Genomic DNA, 19,971 nt, shown 5'->3' with positions numbered 1-19,971 from the left:
AAGCATGCTACTTATTGTCATTAGCACATTTTTTTAAAATATGTTATATTATGTTGCTTTATCATATATTTAAGAAATACGTTAATATATGTATGGTCATTAACATTTAATATGTTAAATCAATTAAAAAAATATATTTTTTATATACTGAATTCTTTTAACAAGTTATTATTTTCCATTCAAATAATATTATTTTTCATTGTATTCATGTTTTCTTTATTAGTACACATGTTAATTTTTACTTTTGCAATGTTATTTTATTTAACTCCTATGTTACTTTATTAAAAAAAATTAATAAATAAAAGAACATATAACAAATAAAAATAGAGTAGTACATAACCACAATTAAAATAAATAAGACATAAATAATCCCAACTTTCACTAATCTTCTCAAAATAATTCCAACTTTGGATTATTTTGGAATAATCCCAACTTTCGTGTATATCTTCTTAAAATAATCTAAACTATCAATTTGCCGATGTACTATAGACCCAAAATGGTTTAGTAATGACAGAAAAATAAGATTTCTGATTATTTTGATAAGATTAACTCCAAAAGTTTGTATTATTCTAAAATAATCCTAAGCCGGGATTATTTTTAGAAAGTGAGTGACAATTGAAATTATTCATGTCAAATTTTCATTAAAATTATTATTCTCAAAATTACATTTTATTTCATTAATTCAGATTTGTTACAAATTTTGTGAAATATATTTATATAAGTTTCAACTTATGTTATTTTCCTTGAATTATGTTATATTTTTCTTCCACGTTACTTTTTATAAACCTTATATTTCATCTGTTCGGAAAATATCTCACCATGGTTGACTTTACTTCTCTAACCATTACTTTGACTCTTAATTCTCAAATCGTGTCTAAGTAAAAATTATAAAAAAATTAATATTTAGAAAATATATATCGATATGGATCTAACATGATCCACATGAATAAAATTTCATTACGTACAAATCACAATAAATGGCCAAAGTCGTAGTGCGAAAAATGTAAAAAACAAATGGTGCAATATTTCCGGAACGAAAGAAGTATTATTTTTGTTTTCTTCGAAAGTACCTACTTTTTCTATTTCTTTCTCTTCACCCTTTTACTTTTTATTATATTTTAAACTATATTTCAGTCCATTAGATTCAAATTTGATGCATTTTTGCAACATAAGCCGTTTAAAATTTAGAGACAAATACTTTTAAACCTATGTTATTTTCCTATAAATATAGTTAGTATGTTATTCTGGCTTTCATGTTATTTTTTACAAAGCTAATGTTATTTCCCCCTCCCCACCGCAAAAAGCGAGCAGGAAGTTGTTTTAACGCGCGAGAGTACCTTCCTTCCGGTACTCTCAGTCTCGCCTCGTTAAATTAAAATTAGGGTTAAATTTAAAATTCAATATAATTACTCCGTAGCCATATTGCTGAGCGGTCTAAGGAGATAAATCGATTAGCCAAATAAAAATCCAAGTTCAGATATAACTCAACTTTAGAGTATAATTTTTCAAATTCAATTTTGGTAAATGCTGGAGTGAATGGAAACAGGGTTAATAGTAGTGACAAAAGTCGGCGGCAAATCCACTGTCTCCCGCTGTTTCTCCAAATATCCCATCAAATTCATTGTACCCAATAAGGTTTTCAATTTTTTATAAGTTTTAAATTGTTGGGTTTTGATTTTCCCAGTATTTTCTGTTAATCATAATCATCTTTTGATATAAACCCTTTTCAGGTGGGTCACCGAAACGCTGATTGTGTGTGGATTTACTCTATTAGCTATGGAGGTGGAATCGTTTCTGTAAGCTCTTCTTTCTCTCTCCTATCTGCATTCTATCTTACTCCCTTGATCCTGTTTAATTGTCGCACCAACCTTTCTAAGGAGTTTTATGTGATAATATTTTTGGTCTGAATTTGTGTAATTTTTTGGGGACAGGGTGACTCTATAAAATGTAACTTCACCATTGAAGATGGGTGCACTGCCGTGTTGACTACACAGGCTTCAACTAAGGTACTTTTTTTTTTCTTTTTTCATTTGGTTATTTTAGGGCTCCGTTTAGCGGGTTGTAAAATATTTTTGTGGAAAATGATTTTCTATTCGACAAGAGATGAAAAACAATTTTTCATAACTCTCGAAGGTGGAAAAACCTTTTTGATTTGAACATCTGGAAATCAACTTTCCACCTTTCCTCATTACCTCACTTTTTTTTCCCTCAACCTTCACCATCTTCTCCCAATTTCTTTTAAGGAAAAGAAAACAACCAAAGAAAAACTAGTTTGGAATCGTGTTTTTCCTTTACACTGAAAACGTTTTACACCAAACCAAACGGACCAAACGAGCCTAAATGTCGGTAATTATTTGATGTATTGACAGTCCGTTTGGTAGGTGATAATGATACCTTGTTTTTTTATTTTGGCAGCTCAATAGTACTTTAGTTAAGCTTCGAAATAAATAAATTAATGGATGATAAACTATTGGGCATTAGTTTAACACGGGTGTAAATATCTAGTGAGGAAATGAATTCGGAACAGAGGGAGTAAGAAAAACACTTGTATGGGCGGTGGAGATACATTATAATGGACAATGTCACACTGGCATATGATTTTCCTTTCAAAATTGCATATAAACTCATTAATGTTATGGGCTACCATACGGGCTGTTAGTGTAGTATTAATAATTAGCAGGTTAAACCCAAGGATTGACAAAGTATCTACGACCTGTTTGGTTATGGGCATGGAGGATGGGGATAGGAAAAGCAAGATGTGTTTGGTTTGGACTTTGGCATTTTGAACTAAACTTAATTTTCTATGGAAAGTACTTTGTATGTTACAATGGATTTCAGCTTTTACACTTAAATTTGTTTATTTGAAGGTATACAAATCCGTGGGATTGAAAGGCTCGGAGCAAATTTTGGAGGTAAAAGTCTTCTGTTTCCATTTGAGTATTAGTAAGATGTAATTCTTGGCATGATGTGGATTTTGTTAGATACTCCCTCCGTTCCCTTTTGTTCTTACCATTTGGAATCTTCACACTATTCACAATTAAAGAGAATCTTCTAAATATATTCCAATACATTAGAAAAAACAGTCATGAGGGGTCTTGTTTGATTCTTCTCAATGAGTACTTTAACAATATCAAAATTTTATAATTTTACTAACATGTAATTAGAGATATCAACGAAACAAAATGTGCATTGGGAAACGGGAAGAACTTTAAGGAACAGATGGAGTAGTTGATTAGATGTTTAAGTTTATGCTTAGGTGAATAGAAGTTGATGCATTGTGGCATTGTTCTATACCAATGTACCATGTTAGTCAAAATTGGATTGTTTTGGCTTGTAGGTGATGGAGATGTTGTATGCAACTTGATTGTGATGTTTGATTAGTCTTGACAACTTCATCCTGCTGTCCTTTCTGCAGTTTCATGATTTAGTTTGTTCAATGCGTAAATCAGTAAATGTGCCAAAACAAGGTTTTAAAAGTGGCTTGGCTAATGAAAATTTGATGTAGCTGTAGGCGAAGATATTGTGGCTAGATGCTGTAGTTTTTTCTGGTGGTGGCATAGAGTGTGGGTTTCAACCTGATACGTGGTTTCAGGCAATGTACCTTGACTATTACATGTTCAAACATGTTCAGCTGATTCATAATATCGCAAGCTGATATGTCTTGTCTCTCCTAGACTCTGGCTCCTCCTGAATGGGAAGTTACAGGATAAAGCTAGGCTAGCTATTTCTTTTATTCAGTATTGTGGATTAGTAGCAGAAGGTTTATTTAAGCCATTGGTTACTTGGTACTATTTAGTTGCAGGAGTCCCATCTTTATCCCCGACAACGCTATTAGTGTATTAACAAATTATAAGGGAAAGAGACCAAGGTTGTATGCTTGAAGAAGGTGGACAGGGGTAATAGTTTTTTTTTTTTTTTTTTTTAAATATGTTGGTTGTGCTTGAAAGGATCAAAGAATTGATCGATCAAAGAATGATATCGATCAATATAATAGAAGGCCTAAAAGATATGACAAACAGCTACTCGATGAAATTTGGTAATTTGCATCATTTGGAGTCAGGTGTGCGAGTGGCTTCTAAATCTGACATAGCTTAGCGCCTTAGCTTATGGTTGAAGAAGCTTAGCCGTAGCATGTTGCTTGCGAGCCATCTATGGAAGAAGTGCATGTTTACAAGCCAAGCTCACATTGTGCCAAGAGTGTAACATGAATCGGTATTTATAGGGATTTCAAATTAACAGAGTCAGTAGAACAAAATCAGTACTTCTATGCTGTTGTTAATTTGCACAATAATACCATGGTATTATAGAACTTGCATCACTTAAGTTACTTTCGCAGTTACAGTTTTGATTGCGTTGCAGTGCTAGATCCAAGCGTGCTGCTTTGGATAATACCTTGTTCGCCTATATTTTGTAGCTTGCTTTGATGAATTTTGCAATTGGTTGTTAGTTTCTCACCTCCTCAGCCATGTGTGAGTGTTTCTGCTAGTCCTGATCAGTTACCATCAAGGACCAAATAATGACCAATTCCCATCAAGAGGAGTATCTTTGTAATCTTGTCAATGAGGGATTACTCATTGCTGGTAATCATGGACTAAGCATAGTTTGAACAGGAAAATATTGAAATTCTGCTGGTTTTGTCGGTGATTAGGTTGTTGCCGACTGCTGAGTGTTTTTAAATGGGTAGTAACTCTGTGGTCTCTACCCAAAATATCAATACCTTTTTCTCATGAAAAACTCAGTTTAATGTAAGAATTACTTGAACTAACATTTAAGGTGGGGGGCGAGAGAAATCAATGAGTGATTGTTCATGCACCAATTACTGTTAGTAACAATAGCCAATTTCTTGTGCAGTAGGCACAAGTTGGACACGAAGCGCTGTTGGCTGTCATTCCTGATCCAGTGACATGTTTTTCCACCGCAAGGTATACTCAAAAGCAAGTATTCAGGGTGCAATCAGACTCAAACTTGTTGTTGGTTGATTGGTTTACAAGTGGACGCTACGAAAGCGGAGAAAGATGGAATTTTGAATCATACAGGAGCGCCAACAATATTTTCTATGAAGACGGCCAGCCTTTGTTTCTCGATACGGTGTGCTCCTTTCTTTTAATGACCAGCTGCTGTTTCTTGACACATGATACTCCCTCGTTTAGATTCCTTATTATCTTTTGGTCGGGTGTGTCTGCATTTTCTTGGTTGGTTTGTCTACGTATGTCCCCCATGTCCAACAAAGGCAGAAGCCTTGTGTGTGCATATATATATATATGTGTGTGTGTGTTGTTTTGAATGATTATGATATGTTATGAGTCTCTTGTTCTCTTCCCTGTTTAAAGTATATTTATGTAGTAGCTATTTCTATCACAGTTAAATGAAATATATTTGTCAGTACAGATTAACATGTAAAATCATCTGGCATAACCTTTTTATTTGATGACAGAAATAACATATTATTACAGAAGTTCTGATTCATCATTTCTTATCAGCATTCCTAGATCGTTCTCTTTAGTTAAAATACCAAGAATTCTTCTCGGTGTTTTGCATACCATCATCTTCTAATGAAAAATTACTAGGCTTGTGCTGTTGACACTATTGATTTTTGTCTCTAATTCTCTATGCATCAGATGGTCTTTTGTTGATTCCACTGACTATGGACAATTAAAAGGTCAGTTTATGTGGTATACCTTCCCTTGTCCAATGAATACATTGAGGTTGAAGGCATTTTTTTGCCAGGATTCTTTAGAGGGTGGAGGAGTGGCTTGCTTGATATATTATGTTGTACGAGTAGTTTTTGCCCTGCAATATTACTGCAAGGTTCCCTGTAAGTCTGTAACCATTCTATTTAAAACCTGCTGCGATTATTTTCTAGGTTACTGAGCATGATTCAGTCAGCCTTCTCGACCCTAAATAATCCGAGAAACTTTTCCTTCACAAACCTTGTAATACAGTCAACCCTGCTTAGTTTCTAGTTTGGCCATAGCAACAATTTTTATACAATAGTCTGTGCATTCTCGTTGTTCGAACAATTTAACCAATTTATATATGATTTTATGGGGATATGCATTAAGAGAAATGTCATACATGAGTCATATCATGCTGCACTAGTAGATATAGTAGCTCAAGCCATTCTTTATTCATGGGTGACTTGATCTTCCTGTTGCAGACGCTGTTGGAGCAAGGACCCATCTGCAGCATTTCTGAGTGTATGCAGGATTACCAAGTTACAGCAATGATTATAGTATTGGGGTATGGTCATTTCTTAGTGCTCTATCTTTAAGATTCATTTATTATTTGTTCATTAGGCCATAATCAGGTCTGTCCTTTCTTGGAATCTTTCAGCGAGTTAGAAATTGTTTCTGCTTTCATTATAGTTCAGTGGCATGCTAATTTGCAGATTCCGGTCACTAGAGTTACGATTTTTTTTTAAAATTCTTTTTTCTATAGTACAACAGTGTCCGAAAATACCACAGTAAGGGGTGTGAAAATGCAATGTTTTGGACATTGAAAACTGAGAAATTATTATTTCAGAACAAAAAATGTTGTAGAAAAATGAAGTAACATGAAACCTAAACTCAATTAGGAATCAGGATAAGCTCTAGAAAATCTGATGTAGGACTGGAAAGTAATAATAGACCTAAGAATTTAAGGATGTAAAGAAGTGTTCCACAAAAGAATAAAAGTACCTTACAAAATGCCACAAACACTATGGCTGGCCTCTAAAACCCTTTGACATTTTTGTCAACCGCTCTTGGTGAAAAAGAATCACTCTCAGAATTTTAATTTTCAATCATCTAATCCTAGTCACTATTCACATTATGTGATATGACTCTATCTAATCTCTATTTCATTATCGTTCGAGAAAAAATAACCTAATGGAAACAGAAATGTGCAAAAAGAAAATTAGCCTTATTCCTAGCCAATAAAACACTCCTTCCTTTGGATCTCAATCTTATGGTTTTTTACTTGCTTTTCAAGATCTTATCTTTGATCTTCTGCTTGCATTTTTATTTATTGGAGCTGCTGTTATTGCACACTCTCGAGCCATATCTTCCACCTATACTAGTCAGAATAAACAAAGGCCAAATTCTGACAAGTCATTGAAGCTTAATTTTGTGATCAAGAAGTAATTAAGATATTTCATCCTTCATTACTGAATTATACCAAAGTCATTCCCATAATAAAGTTCCACTTCATCTGGTTATTGGACTTGCAAAATGGACCCCAATGAACTTAAAGGATGTCCTCAATTTCATGATGTCCTGGCTTTAGTTTTGCTATTTCCTGTTTCCGAGTACTTTTTTTCTTCGAGATGCTTAACTCATCACCTCAGGTTTTGTCCCTTGATAAACAACCTCCTTTAAATCCTTTCTGAATCTACCAAATCTTAATGGATTTGGATGCATCCTAACAGCCCAGAGCTATACATTATTACAATAAATCCAACGGATATGACCTGTGCTTCTGTAATCTGCTATTATGCTTTTAAAAAAACTTTTCACGGCTGGGTTATCATTTAAAATTTGATCATGCTGAATATAGTCTTTCACTTGCCAAAAGTGACATCTGTAAACAAGAACAAAATGATTCTGTACTAGGATTCTGACTTGAATAGAACTAAAGACAAATTCCCTTTTTGCTGTTCTCCAGATTGCTGGCTTGCTGCTAGTACATTCCGGTTCTGTGACCAAAGTCTTGAGACTGACGCAAACTAGGCCACTATCTTTTTGATGCAGCAAACGATGCATCACTGATAGCCCCTTTCCTGTCTTTCCCAATTGACCCTCCTGCCCCTCTTCTACCTTTTTCTTGACCATTGAGTCTCTCTTCTCCTGGACTAATGGATAGTTAATTAGTAATAATAGCTTATGCTCTAATGTGATGGCTGATATTGGATTCTGCACAGTCATTTCGGACACCATCTGATTTAATATCCTATTGTGTGGTACTGAGTTGAATATAATTTGACGGTCTTTAAATAGGCCTTTATTTTGTTGTATGGAACTTATTTATGCCTGATTGAGTGCTTTCTTGGTTGTAGACCAAAGTTGAAGCAATTACAGAACCAGGTTCAAGAAAATGTGAAAAATATGATGTCTGGTTATTTTCAAGTCAAGTCCAACATTCCAGGGTATAGCATGAGAACAAATTCTAAGTTTTTCTTAACAAAACCGAGCTTCATTGCATCATGCAGTACTTTTGGCCCCAAGGTATGATCCTCTTGTCCTGTTGCAATAATTTGACATTGAATGTTAGCCATGCTCCCTGTATTTTTGGTGATGCTAGTCTTGTACCGAATGTTTTATTTAGGGAGGACCTTTTTTCCTTACTTCTGTTTTGTTTTTGGTATAACAAAGCATCCCTTGCCATTGCCACTCAATGGCCACACTCACTTGCTTCTTATAGATATTGTAACTTGTAACGTTGTAAGTACACAATTCCCAAACTATTGTTACTATTGTTAACATACATGAGTACCGGTCATTCTTTTAAGTGAAACACTCTTTCCAAACTTAGCTTGGGTTAACTGTGACTGTGCCAGTGGATTTCTTTTCAATGATGCAACTGTTGTACTGAATACTTTCTTTATAGTGATGGCAACCTTTTACCGCTGCTTTATCCCCTGCTACTCCGTGTAAATCAGATATTTTCACTTGTCATTGCCAGTTTGCGTGACACCGGCTATGTTTACTTGATTCTCATAGAAACTCAAAATTGTAAGCATACAAAAACATCCATGAATTATGTGATGGCTGGTGAGACTTTCCCCAGAACATAGTTTGGATAACCGCGACTCTTCCAGATGATTTTCTCATTGGATTTTGAATTGGTCAGAGTTGACATTTGACATATGAGGATGACTCTCTCCTAAATAAGAAAAAGATTTAAGAGTGTAAGCGAGCGAGCATTCCCTTCGTTGAGGGCAGGGGAAGTTTGATACTGTGTTTAAGTTCAAAAATGCTTATAACCCTATCTTACTGCCCAAAAACTGAAATTTATGAAGCTGTGGCTGGCCTCTCCTTGTTGGATGTTTCAACAACAAAACAAAACCAGGAAAGGAAAAAGGCCTCCTCATTTGGTAAGGAGTATGGAAAGAAGCAAGTGGAAAGTGTACGTGCAAACAATACTCACAGCAAATCAGCACAACAAGTGGGTAAGAATTGTATGTTTGATTGATAAAGCTCAAGGCTTGTGGCTACAAAAGTGAGAGTTCTCAAAGGGCCTTCTTTCAAGCGACCTCTGCCTGTATGGCTGCAGCTTCAAAAAGACCATGTCACCCACATGGAACTCTTCATCCCTCCTTTTTTGACCAGCCAAGTCCTTCATCCGTTGTTGCGCTCGCAACAAATTAACGTGGAGTTCATCCAACATGAAATCCCGCTCTAGTAACGATTCCTCCAAGCGCCCACCACGGTTTGACCATGTCCAATTTTAATGATGGGTGGGGGATCTCTTCGGTAGACTACTTTAAATGGTCCATCTTTGTTGAGCTGTGGGGAGCAGAATTATACGAGTATTCTGCCCAATGGAGCCATTTTGCCCATGTCTTAGGTTGCCCGGATGCAAAACGCGTCGAGTACGTTTCAAGCTTCTTATAGACTACCTCGGTTTGCCCATCCGTCTGAGGATGGTAAGTTGTGCTCCTTTTCAAATGGATACCATGAAGCTTGAAAAGCTCCCTCCAACATACACTCAAGAACATGCGATCACGATCGGAGACAATTGAAGATGGAAAACCGTGAAGGCGGACTATCTCTCTCGTGAAGGCCTCAGCTACGGATAAGGCTGTAAAAGGGTGCCGTAGGCCAATGAAATGCGCATATTTCGAAAGGCGATCAACCACTATGAATATCGTATCCACCCATTTTGAGACCGTCAAGCCCTCTCTGAAATCCATTGAAATGTCATCCAACCAACTCGGTAGGAATAAGCAGCGGTTGGAGTTGGATTTTGTTGAGATAGTTTATTCCTTTGGCAAACCGCACACCTACATACTCAACTATCTCCTTTCGCATCCCGGTCCAAAACCATTCTTGAGCTACCCTTAGGTATGTCTCTACATCCCCCAAGTGACCTCCCATAGGGTTGTCATGATACTCATGAAGAAGAGATGGTATCACATAAGCTTCCTTTGGTAACACTATGCGCCCTTTGTAGAGAAGTCTGCCCTTAGCTGTTTCGAACCCAGCCTTCTGCCAGCATTTCCTGTTTCATCTCCATAATCCACGGATCACCTGCAATTTCCTTCTCCATCTCTTCCCACGCTACTGTGTGTGTGGTTACCACAACCCCACATTCGACTTCCCCTCCTATTCTTGGGCATCAGCAACACGGTTTGACGCGCCCGGTTTTGTAGTGGACCTCAAAATTGAAGCCCATTAGTTTACTTACCCATTTCTGATAGTCGGCCCCTATCTGCTGATCCGACCTAACCACGAATCTCCTGCCGAGAAAGGAATGCTTCCATTTAAGAACCGCGAGACAAACCGCCATAAGTTCTTTCTCGTAGATTGACTTGCATTAAGCCCTAAGACCGAGTAGCCTACTGTAAAAGGCAAGTGGTTTACCCTCCTGCACTAATACCGCGCCAAGACCAAATCCCGACGCATCGGTTTCCAGCACGAACATCTTATTAAAGTTAGGCATGGCTAATACCGGCAATTCACACATCGCCCGTTTCAGCCTCGGTAGCATTTGCAGACCATCCGAATGCATCTTTCTTCAATTGATCAGTCAAAGGGTGGGCAATTTGAGCGTATCGGGATATAAATTTTCGGTAGTTTCCCGTAAGGCCTAAAAAACCCCGTAACTCTCTCAAACTTTTTGGAATTGCCCATTCAACCATGGCACACACCTTCTCCCCGTTGACCGAAACCCCCTCCCCGGAGACTACATGGCCTGAATATGCCACCCTTTCCTTCCCAAATTCAGGCTTCTTGTAATTCGCATACAGCTCATGTGCGCTCTAAACAATTTCCAATTGACCGGTCTGCTACTCAAGAGCTTAGGGTCCGTTCGGCATCATTTTAGATTTTTAGTTTTAGGTTTTACAAAACTTAAAACAAATTTTGGTTTTAGTTTTTGATTTTTTCAAAACTCAATCAAAACGAGTCGTATTACTATTGCTAATTCCTTTTTTTTTGTACATTGTATTTTTCGTACTAAGGAGTCTGGTACTGTATTATTGTATTATTGACCCCTGCTTCCATCTCCATCTCTTTTGCTTTCTTCTTTCCCAAAAATTTGAAATGGTGCTTGATTGTATATTTGCACAACATCATAATTTTTTCTTTAAACTCTCCTTTTCCCCATCGGACTGTCACGAACTGCAGGTTTTTCAATAGTCATTTAAAAAAAAACTTGTTTTGATTAATTTTGTTTACCCGAACAACATCATAACCAATTTACCACCATTGTTTTGAGATGAAACCGCAAACCTCAATAACTCCATTAGAACAACCATACCGAACCTCATTACTCGAATCAATTGTTTGTCTATGATGCTGCTATTACTTAATTCACGCTTAAGTTCTCAAAATTGAAAGCCCAACATTTTTCTTCAAATATTTTTCGATAAAAAATTATATCTTAAAATAAAATCCCAAAACAAACAAGCTCGAAAGCTCACAGCAGAACGCTTCTGTCTACCGAAGCCTCACATACAGGAAGCGCGCACTTCCTAGCGCTTTTGCGCTTCCTGTAGTCTGGGCATATCAGACCCTTCTTTTTTATAAAAAAATAAAGCCACGTGACTCTAATCTTCTTTTTTAAAGTATCACGTGATTTCTTTTTAAAAAAAGCGAATATTTGGGGGGTTTTTGTAAATCCTAGTGCAATTTTCTCCCGTAGCCGGATTTCTCCCGTCGGATTCTAAATTTTTCTTTCATCGTTTTGATTATTTTTTTTTTCATCTTTTCTTTCCATAATTTCTGAACTTTTGAAAATTTATTATTTCTTTCCGGGTGCGCTTCGCCTACGAGAAGCGTGCGCTTTTGCTTTGCGCTTAAGCTCCAGGGCCCTTTTGCGCTTCGGTGCGCTTCGCGCTTTTCAAAACTAAGCTCAAGAGTAGAGCTATACATTAAAATGTCATCTAAAAATACTAAAACAAATTTGCGAAGATACGGTTTGAATACCTCATTCATAAGTGATTGGAAAGTCCTCGGAGCATCCGCTAACCCAAACAACATTACTAAGGACACGTAATGCCCCTCGTGTGTACGGAATGCAGTTTTGTGCGTGTCTCCTGCCTTCACTCTAATTTGATGATATCCTGCCTTTAAATCCAGTTTTGAGAAAAACTTGGCGCCGTGCAACTCTCGTCCAGTAGCTCATCAATTATAGGAATCGGGTACTTGTCGTGAATTGTTTCTCGGTTTAGATCCCGGTAATCAACGCAAAACCGCCTCAATCCGTTCTTCTTGACCAACAAAACAGGGATTGAGAATGGGTCGGTGGACAGTCGCCTCCATCATCTCCTTAATCAACCTCTATATCTCATCCTTTTGGAACTGTGGGTATCGGTATGGTCGCACTCTACCGGATTACTCCTTTCCCGGAGTATAATAGCTTGCTCGTGACTCCGAGGTGGGGGAAAACCTTGCGGCATCTCGAACACTGTCTGATAACGTGCGAGCACTTCCTGCACGAACTAAGGTGGACTAGCAGTGGACTACCACCTTGTCTGCCGTCTCTTCTCCGACCATATTCATTTCCAACAACATCCCTCCTTCCTTTCGCAAAGTCCGAATCATTGCTTTCAAAGAAATTCGTGACCGAGCTAAGGAGGGATCCCCTTGTAATGTTACCTGTCGGCCCTCTAGTTGAAACTTCATAATCTGAGATTTCCAGTTTGTGGTTACCGGCCCCAATTTCTCCAACCATTGAATTTTCAAAATGAAATATGAATTCCCTAAGCTTAACAGAAGAAAATCCTCCTTCACCACCATCCAATCCGCCAAAGTCAGTGATATCTCCTTGCACAGACCCGTTCCCTCCACCGCGTCGCCGTTACTGAGCGACACTCCAAACCCGTCGGAGTCCATGACTTGAATGGAGAGCTCCTCTACTACTTACTTTCAGGGATACGAAATTGTGGATTGCCCCCGGATCTATCATTACCACCACCTCCTTGCCCCCAATTAACCCAATCAACTTCATTTTTTTCGGATAGGAAATCCCGATGACAGAATTTAACGAAACCTCCATGGTTTCCGGTGACATCTCGGCTTCATACCCATCGGCGACCTCATCATCGTCTTCCAACAAAATTACATTCATCTCTTTTCTCCGACAGACATGCCCGATGACCCACTTCTCGTCGCATCGGAAACATAAATCTTTCTCCTTCTCTTGTAGTTGCTTCTCAGTTAGTCTTTTGAAAGTTGCTTCTCAGTTAGTCTTTTGAACTCTCCATGTGGTTGTGTACTCGTGTGAAGCTGGAAACTGGTCGATGAAAACCAGTTGAATGGTGAGGTGTAGTCAAATGGCTAGGACCTCCTTTTCTTGTAGTATTTGGGCTTATTGGGCCGCCCATTGAAGAAAAAACTGAGTCAGACTTGCTTTTAGTGAGTTCGTGACCCGACCCATAAGTATATGACCCGAATCCACGATTATATATGGAAAACGAGTTGGGTCTTGAAGAACCTGTCCTGGTGGATCCGAATTTTCGTGGCCCACTTACCTTGTTTCTCTCTTCCACTCTAGCCGCTACCTCCATAGCCTGGTGTAGAGTCAGGGGATTCAGTCATCTCACCTCTGCCTTTATTTCCTCTTTCAACCAATTAATAAATTGCCCCATGAGAAGACTCTCCGGAACTTCCAAAAGCGGAGATACCCTCTCGATGAACTGTCGACGATACTAAGGACGATTTTGACCTGCTAACCATTGCTCGTGGAGAGAACCAACGTTCATTGGCGTGTAGAAGTATACGACGCTTGAGGTCGACCAACGTTAGAACTGGTTTCCTTCCGTTGGTCCATTGATACCACTTCAAGGCATCCCCTTCCATAGCCACAATTTCCGCGTCCACCTTCTCCTCCTCGTTGAGGTGGCGGACTGTGAAATATTTTTCACTCCGGAGGAGCCACCCGTCTGGGTCCAAGACATCTCAATCTTGCGATATCGCCATCGCCTCCCTCATAATCGTTATCTTTTCCCCTCTCAAGCACCCTTGCTCCACCTCCTCCCGGCGTGGATGAATGCACCACCTCATCTTCTACCCGCACCGCTTCGCGGTATTGTGGTGGTGGTGGTGGTTTAGCCACTGGGTATCTTGGAGTGGTGGTTTAGCCAATGCTTCAAGAATATCCGCTTTAGAGTGGCCGACTGGGTGTCTTGGCTTTCACGGAAACTAGTTAACCGCCCCTCCAACAACGTGATTGCAGCGGCTACCCGGTCACCATTTTTCTGTGTTTCTCCTTCGAGAATTACTCTATTCTGTTCTATAATGGTGTTCCTCATCTGTTCTAGTGTTCTAGTGCCCTGCTTACCCATTTGACAGATGGAACTCGCGAGCCCTTCGATCTGTTCTTTCACAGTGCCCAGATTCTCCTCAAGGTTGGCTGTGAGAAAGCGGCATCGTACCTGCTCTGATTCCAAATGGAAAGAACCAAGTGGATAGTGTACTTGCAAATAATACTCACAGTAAACCAGCACAACAAGTGGGGAAGAATTGTATGTTTGATTGATAAAGCTCAAGGCTTGTGGCTACAAAAGTGAGAACATTTCAAGAGGTTCTCTTCTCTCCCTTACTACCCAATAAATCTCCAGATGGTTTCTGTTCTACTCCCTTCTCCCTTTTAATTACTCCCTCCGTCCCTCTCTCCCTTACTACCCAATAAATCTCCAGATGGTAAACCCTAAACCTTATGATTTAAATCGGAGAAAGAGGGGAGAGAAGAGAGGAAGGGTAGAATAAACAATCTAATTATCTTGGTTAAATGTTGACTCGGTCGGAGAAAATGGGTAGAGCCGGAGTAGGAGGTGGGTTAATGAAAAGAGGCCAGTGAAGGAGGAGGAGGGAGCCGAGGTGAGAGAAACAACTTACTAATTTTATTTTCCTATTTTATGTATATTTTTGCTAGCCAATTTATTTCTTTTAAAATTTTAAAAATATTTTATTTTTGATTTATTCTATTAGTTTGACAACCTCTCTGCAAATGCAGGGGTAAGGTTGCGTACACCCGACCCCCCCTTACTCCGCTTCTTGCGGGAGCCTTTTTGAGGCAATGGGGTAATGATAATGATAATGATGTTTGAATAGTCAACTTTGGTTTAAAGGGGAGTTACCTAAAATCTAACCTTAGGTCCCAAGTGGTGACTAAAAAAAAGGGAGGTCCTGATCGGTGACTCTAAAAAAAGAAACTCAATTGTGGACTTAAATGCGTTTTTCTTTTTCTTCTTTTGGTAGAATTAAATGCGATTCTTGCTAGGCTTAATATTGGAAATGAAGCTTGCATATTTTGGTAAACTCATTAGTCAAACTCTCACTCGTTATTTGAATTGGATTTTGACTCCCTTAGGTTACTCCTAATCACTAGACTTTACACCTCTGAAGTTTATGAGTTAGATCAGTGTAATATGAGGAGGCCTGATAACGGAATGACATTTTTTAGGCTTTTGAACGAGAAATCATGGGATATTAATCTACCATATCTAAGGAAAATCCAAGCAATGATAAATCAAGGTGTCTAAATAGTTTTGCTATAATTTTAAAAAGTTGAGAAAAGGTTGGGACGGAAAAAATGCACTTTTTTTTAAGGCCCCTATAATAGGGATGGAAATATCTAGTGGATGATCTAATAACTTGATAACCCGGTATAAGTAAGTGAATGAACAGCCGAATTAAATGGCTGAAAAACGGGTGATGGATGCGGGTGATATTTTTTGGTCCATCACCCGTTAGGCAGTTACTATCTGATTCATCACCCATATATTTTACATATAGTATTTGTACTTCTATTTTAAACGTATTAGGTGTTGGTAAGTCTTCGTTCTTTTAGAGGCATGATTATTTAAGTTAGTGTTTGTTGATTTTTTAGGTTAAAAAGTTATGGAGATGAGAAGTAAGTATACGTGCCGGAAATAAATATAGGAATCTACGTTTTTTATTTTTCTTTTTTAATTATCATGATTTATTAGGTGATAATTTTTTTTTTTTTTATAATTATACTTTCACCTGAAAATCATCCGGATGCACCCGGTTCACCCGCAGGTGATGGATGGAATGGATGCGGGTGAAGGATTAACCGGATGAGAAATGGAGTGGATGGATACCGATCTATCACCTGATCCGATCCCGACTCATTTTCATCCCCAACCTGATACCACATCCTCTTTTTGTTGTTGATTAGTTGGGTCTGGTAGACCTATCCGTTTAGGTGAAAAACTTAGTAGTTAAAACGGAAAAGAGGGGAGAGGTTGAGAGAAGATAGAGGATGAGACAGAGACAATCAAGTAGGCAAGGGAGGAAAAAGAGAGCTGATCCAAGGGGGTGTTTGACTGTTTGGTTCGCAAATTCTATTGAGGCATGAGTTTAGAATTTTTTAAACTCATACCTCAAACCCCCAAGGTATGGGGTTTAGAAACTTAGGGGGGAGGTGAGTTTGACTCATACCTTTGCTCAAAGTATCAAATAAGAAAATGGTATTAAGAATCAAGTTTCAAACTCATACCATCTTGATATCGTTCCTGATTCCAACCTCATACCACTGTGCAAACCACACTCCCTCTTTTTTCCCCAGCGGCAGGTGTGGGTGGGATTATGGAAAGCTGTCAGAATTGACCTGTTTATCCGATTCAGATGACACGAACTACACTCGAAAATCAAATTACATGATCACATTGTGACTCGAACAAAAACTGACCGGCCAGACTTGAAAATTTAAGTTACATTTCTTAGTCATTGATGAACTTGACTAATATACCTGAATAACACATTTCTTTTTTTTAACACAGAAACGGAGAAATTATATTAACTTATAATCGGTTTTGTTACAAAAGGAATAATAAATTTCTTAGTCATTGATGAACATGACCCGACTCAACAAACCCAAACAAAACTGAAGTTAATTAAAGTGACTTATCACCTGAATATGATCTGAGCCGAATCCATCTGAACGACCCATTTGACACCTTTGGACTACCCTCTTATTGGGCAGGGAGATTATTTTCATCCTCATTGCCATGTTATTTTTCTTGTTAGTCAAAACATATTCAATGTTGTCACCATCTTACATCAAACAAACAGATTCTGGCACTGGACTGTTTTGAACCTAGGATTATGCAGTAATTTTCTAAGTCTGTCTTTATAGAACATTTTAACCAAACCAACAAGCTCAAGGTTGTATGAATTTCACCACTTCTGGTGGAGTAAGTGGTGAAGTAAGCTAGCAAGTTACTAGGGTTGATCATGTTATTTGCAGACATTGTAAGCTAAAATATATACTCTGTATTTATATTTGTTAATATTCTGTTTTATTCTTCCATGTAAATACGTTGGTATGTAAGTAAGAACAATCGAGCAAGCAGCAATGTCATTTCATTGTTGCATGTGAGTTGCATGACATTGTTGGGAATAGGAATAGCGAGTATGTTAAAGAGTTTGAATCTTATTTATCGGTGGCCTAAATGAACTGTGTTATATGTTTGCAGGGTGTTGGTCTTGTCATACGCATAGCTGCTTTAACAACTGAACCTGTGTATCAATTCCTACGCCATCAGCTGGCCTGCTTAGAGCCATATCTTGGGGCCTTGCCGTATTCCTCCTGAATGCATTTTATTTATTCAACTTATGTCAATATTAGAATAAACCAAGTTGAAATGACCGACTTCCTTGCAATCTCAAGTAGTCAGTCCTCTGCTAGGCTCTTGGGGTTATTTAGAATGCGGACTACACCGCACCAAAACCAAACGGTTTTTTGTAGCTTGACATTTCGACCAAACTGCGGTTTTGAATTTTTTTGCACGAAAAAACCACAATTTAATGCAGTGGTTCAAACTGCAAACTACAAAAATTCAAAACTTATTAAGGAGTATAAACTTTATATTTCCCATTTTTACTTCCGTGGATGGTATAACTAATATTGGGTATCTTATGATAGGTAGTCCAATTTTAAGTTTATTGTTTAACCTAAATCTTATGGCTTTCAAATTTGTAGAACCAAAACCTGGTTTTGACTCATTTTCAGTACTCTGTATAAAGTTTTAATACCTCATGCATTAAGGTCTTAGCTTTGAATGTCCTTTTCAGAGATTTGATTAGTGAATTAGAGTGCTTTTTATCTTGGGATAACTTATTAGTTATTACTCGTACTAATAATTCTTCGTAGCCATCGACAGAGTGGAGTAGAGGGTTCCCCCCCCCCCCCCCCCCCCTCTAGCTCGTGTGTATGTTGAACTCGATCTACCTTGTTGATGCAACACCGGTTAAAGGTTTTGCCGATGTTCCTAATTTCATCAATTAAGTAAAGTGGAGTGGAATAGAGTTTATTGAGATCAATTGTATTTAGTGAATTAATTGAGTATGGCACCCTCGTCGGTTTCGTTAATGGTGATCATCCATTGTTCCCTTATCTCTTTATTCTATGTAATAATGCTTTGTTGGGGGGGAAACAACATTTGACATGGGCTATAAATTGCATCTTCGGCTAATTTGTTGTCATATTTGTTGTTTGCTAACGACGTCGTTATTTTTTCCTCGAGCCATTATTGATAGATCTAAGAGAAATCATCGGGAAAGAGTTGAGCTTGCTTATAGCTTTGTAGTTCAGCAGTGATATTTATTTCTTAAAAAGTATATTGGGTTTCTCATTATCGTTGGGAAATTGAAAACAGTTATAGTGTTCGGAAAAAACAAAATTGGAACAAGCTACATGGTTGGAATAGAATGAGTTTACATAAGACGTGTAGGGATCGAAAATCCTGTTTCAGGAAGTGGCTCAACATGTTCTTACACGAGAGATGAATGTGTTTAAATTTCCTTTACACTCTCAGAATTTTGCTTTATGCAAACTCATATAAGGCCATGTTTTTTTCACCTAATCCTTGTTACTTATTGAATCGGATCTTATTAGATCAGACCAGACCAACACCATTCAGACTAAATCAGACCAGAACTTTTTTACTTCACCTTATTCTTACTAATTACTTTTTACTTTCTATCTTATTCTTTCTACTTTTTTTTTAATCCTATTCTTATAATCACTTTTACCATTAATTACTGTTATTATTATTATTATTATTGTTATTATTATTATTATTATTATTATAAAACGTTACAAGCTTAACAAGCTACAAAGATCAAGTAAACTACATGAAGTTGGAGGGGAGCCGAGATACAATCTGGGCCCCCACTCCTCTAGCGATGGCGAACCCGATCCTGCTGAAAATATGGGCAGCTGCCCGTGCCCCAATGTTTTGTGCCCTGGAGTACGTCTGGACCCGCTTCAGCAAAGAAACAACCCCTTTCTCTAATTCCCCAAAAGAAGAGAAGGAAAAAGGAAAGAAACCGTAACCCAAAGCCCTACAACGTGCCGCATACTTATCCAGCTTCCGCTGTGCTGCAACCGCCACAACCCGACCCGGAACGAAGCCTGACAACCCCGATTGCGTCATAGGGGAAGACCCAGTCAAGTCAACACACACATCTAGACCGCCATCCCATGAATAAAGCAATATATCTGCAGGACGAATAGCTCCATCACCCTCACTAGTCAGCCCAACATCAACCTCCTTGCGAGCAGAAATCCCCGACCGATAGCAAATATCCAAAAGGGTATCACGAACAACATTATGTCGATGTTTGATACCCACAATCCCAGCACAAGACACGGCATGATCCCCATAAATGTTCCCATCAAAAACCCGAGAGCAAGCAGAACACGGCGTCGAATCAGAGAACAACGGAATACCCAACCGATAGCAAAGAACCGAACGATAAGTCTTACCGTTCATAGTCTGGCCTAAACCTGAGATGGGGA

The 19,971-nt window shown here is 38.3% G+C and overlaps 1 protein-coding gene across 1 annotated transcript; it reads left to right on the top strand.

Moving 5' to 3' along the window:
- Nucleotides 1-1,391: 1,391 nt before the first annotated feature.
- Nucleotides 1,392-18,222, top strand: LOC110797145 (urease accessory protein D). Its single transcript, XM_022002240.2, has 8 exons — nt 1,392-1,635; nt 1,731-1,796; nt 1,932-2,006; nt 2,868-2,912; nt 4,855-5,088; nt 6,158-6,240; nt 8,033-8,201; nt 17,645-18,222. The coding sequence occupies exons 1-8, from the start codon at nt 1,537-1,539 to the stop codon at nt 17,759-17,761; spliced, it is 888 nt and encodes a 295-aa protein (XP_021857932.1). The 5' UTR covers nt 1,392-1,536; the 3' UTR covers nt 17,762-18,222.
- Nucleotides 18,223-19,971: the final 1,749 nt, after the last annotated feature.

The sequence above is a fragment of the Spinacia oleracea genome, chromosome 5 (assembly GCF_020520425.1).
Source record: "Spinacia oleracea cultivar Varoflay chromosome 5, BTI_SOV_V1, whole genome shotgun sequence".
In the NCBI taxonomy this organism is placed as follows: Eukaryota; Viridiplantae; Streptophyta; class Magnoliopsida; order Caryophyllales; family Amaranthaceae; genus Spinacia; species Spinacia oleracea.
The sequence above is the reverse complement of the archived record's forward strand: the minus strand, read 5'-3'. Positions and strand labels throughout refer to the sequence as shown.

Excerpts from the sequence above, each read along its gene's own strand:
- LOC110797145 (XM_022002240.2), top strand. The coding sequence starts at position 1,537 with ATGGAAACAGGGTTAATAGTAGTGACAAAAGTCGGCGGCAAATCCACT. Across the intron at positions 1,797-1,931 it reads ATGGAGGTGGAATCGTTTCT|GGTGACTCTATAAAATGTAA; the intron begins GTAAGCTCTTCT and ends TTTTGGGGACAG. Across the intron at positions 2,913-4,854 it reads GCTCGGAGCAAATTTTGGAG|GCACAAGTTGGACACGAAGC; the intron begins GTAAAAGTCTTC and ends CTTGTGCAGTAG.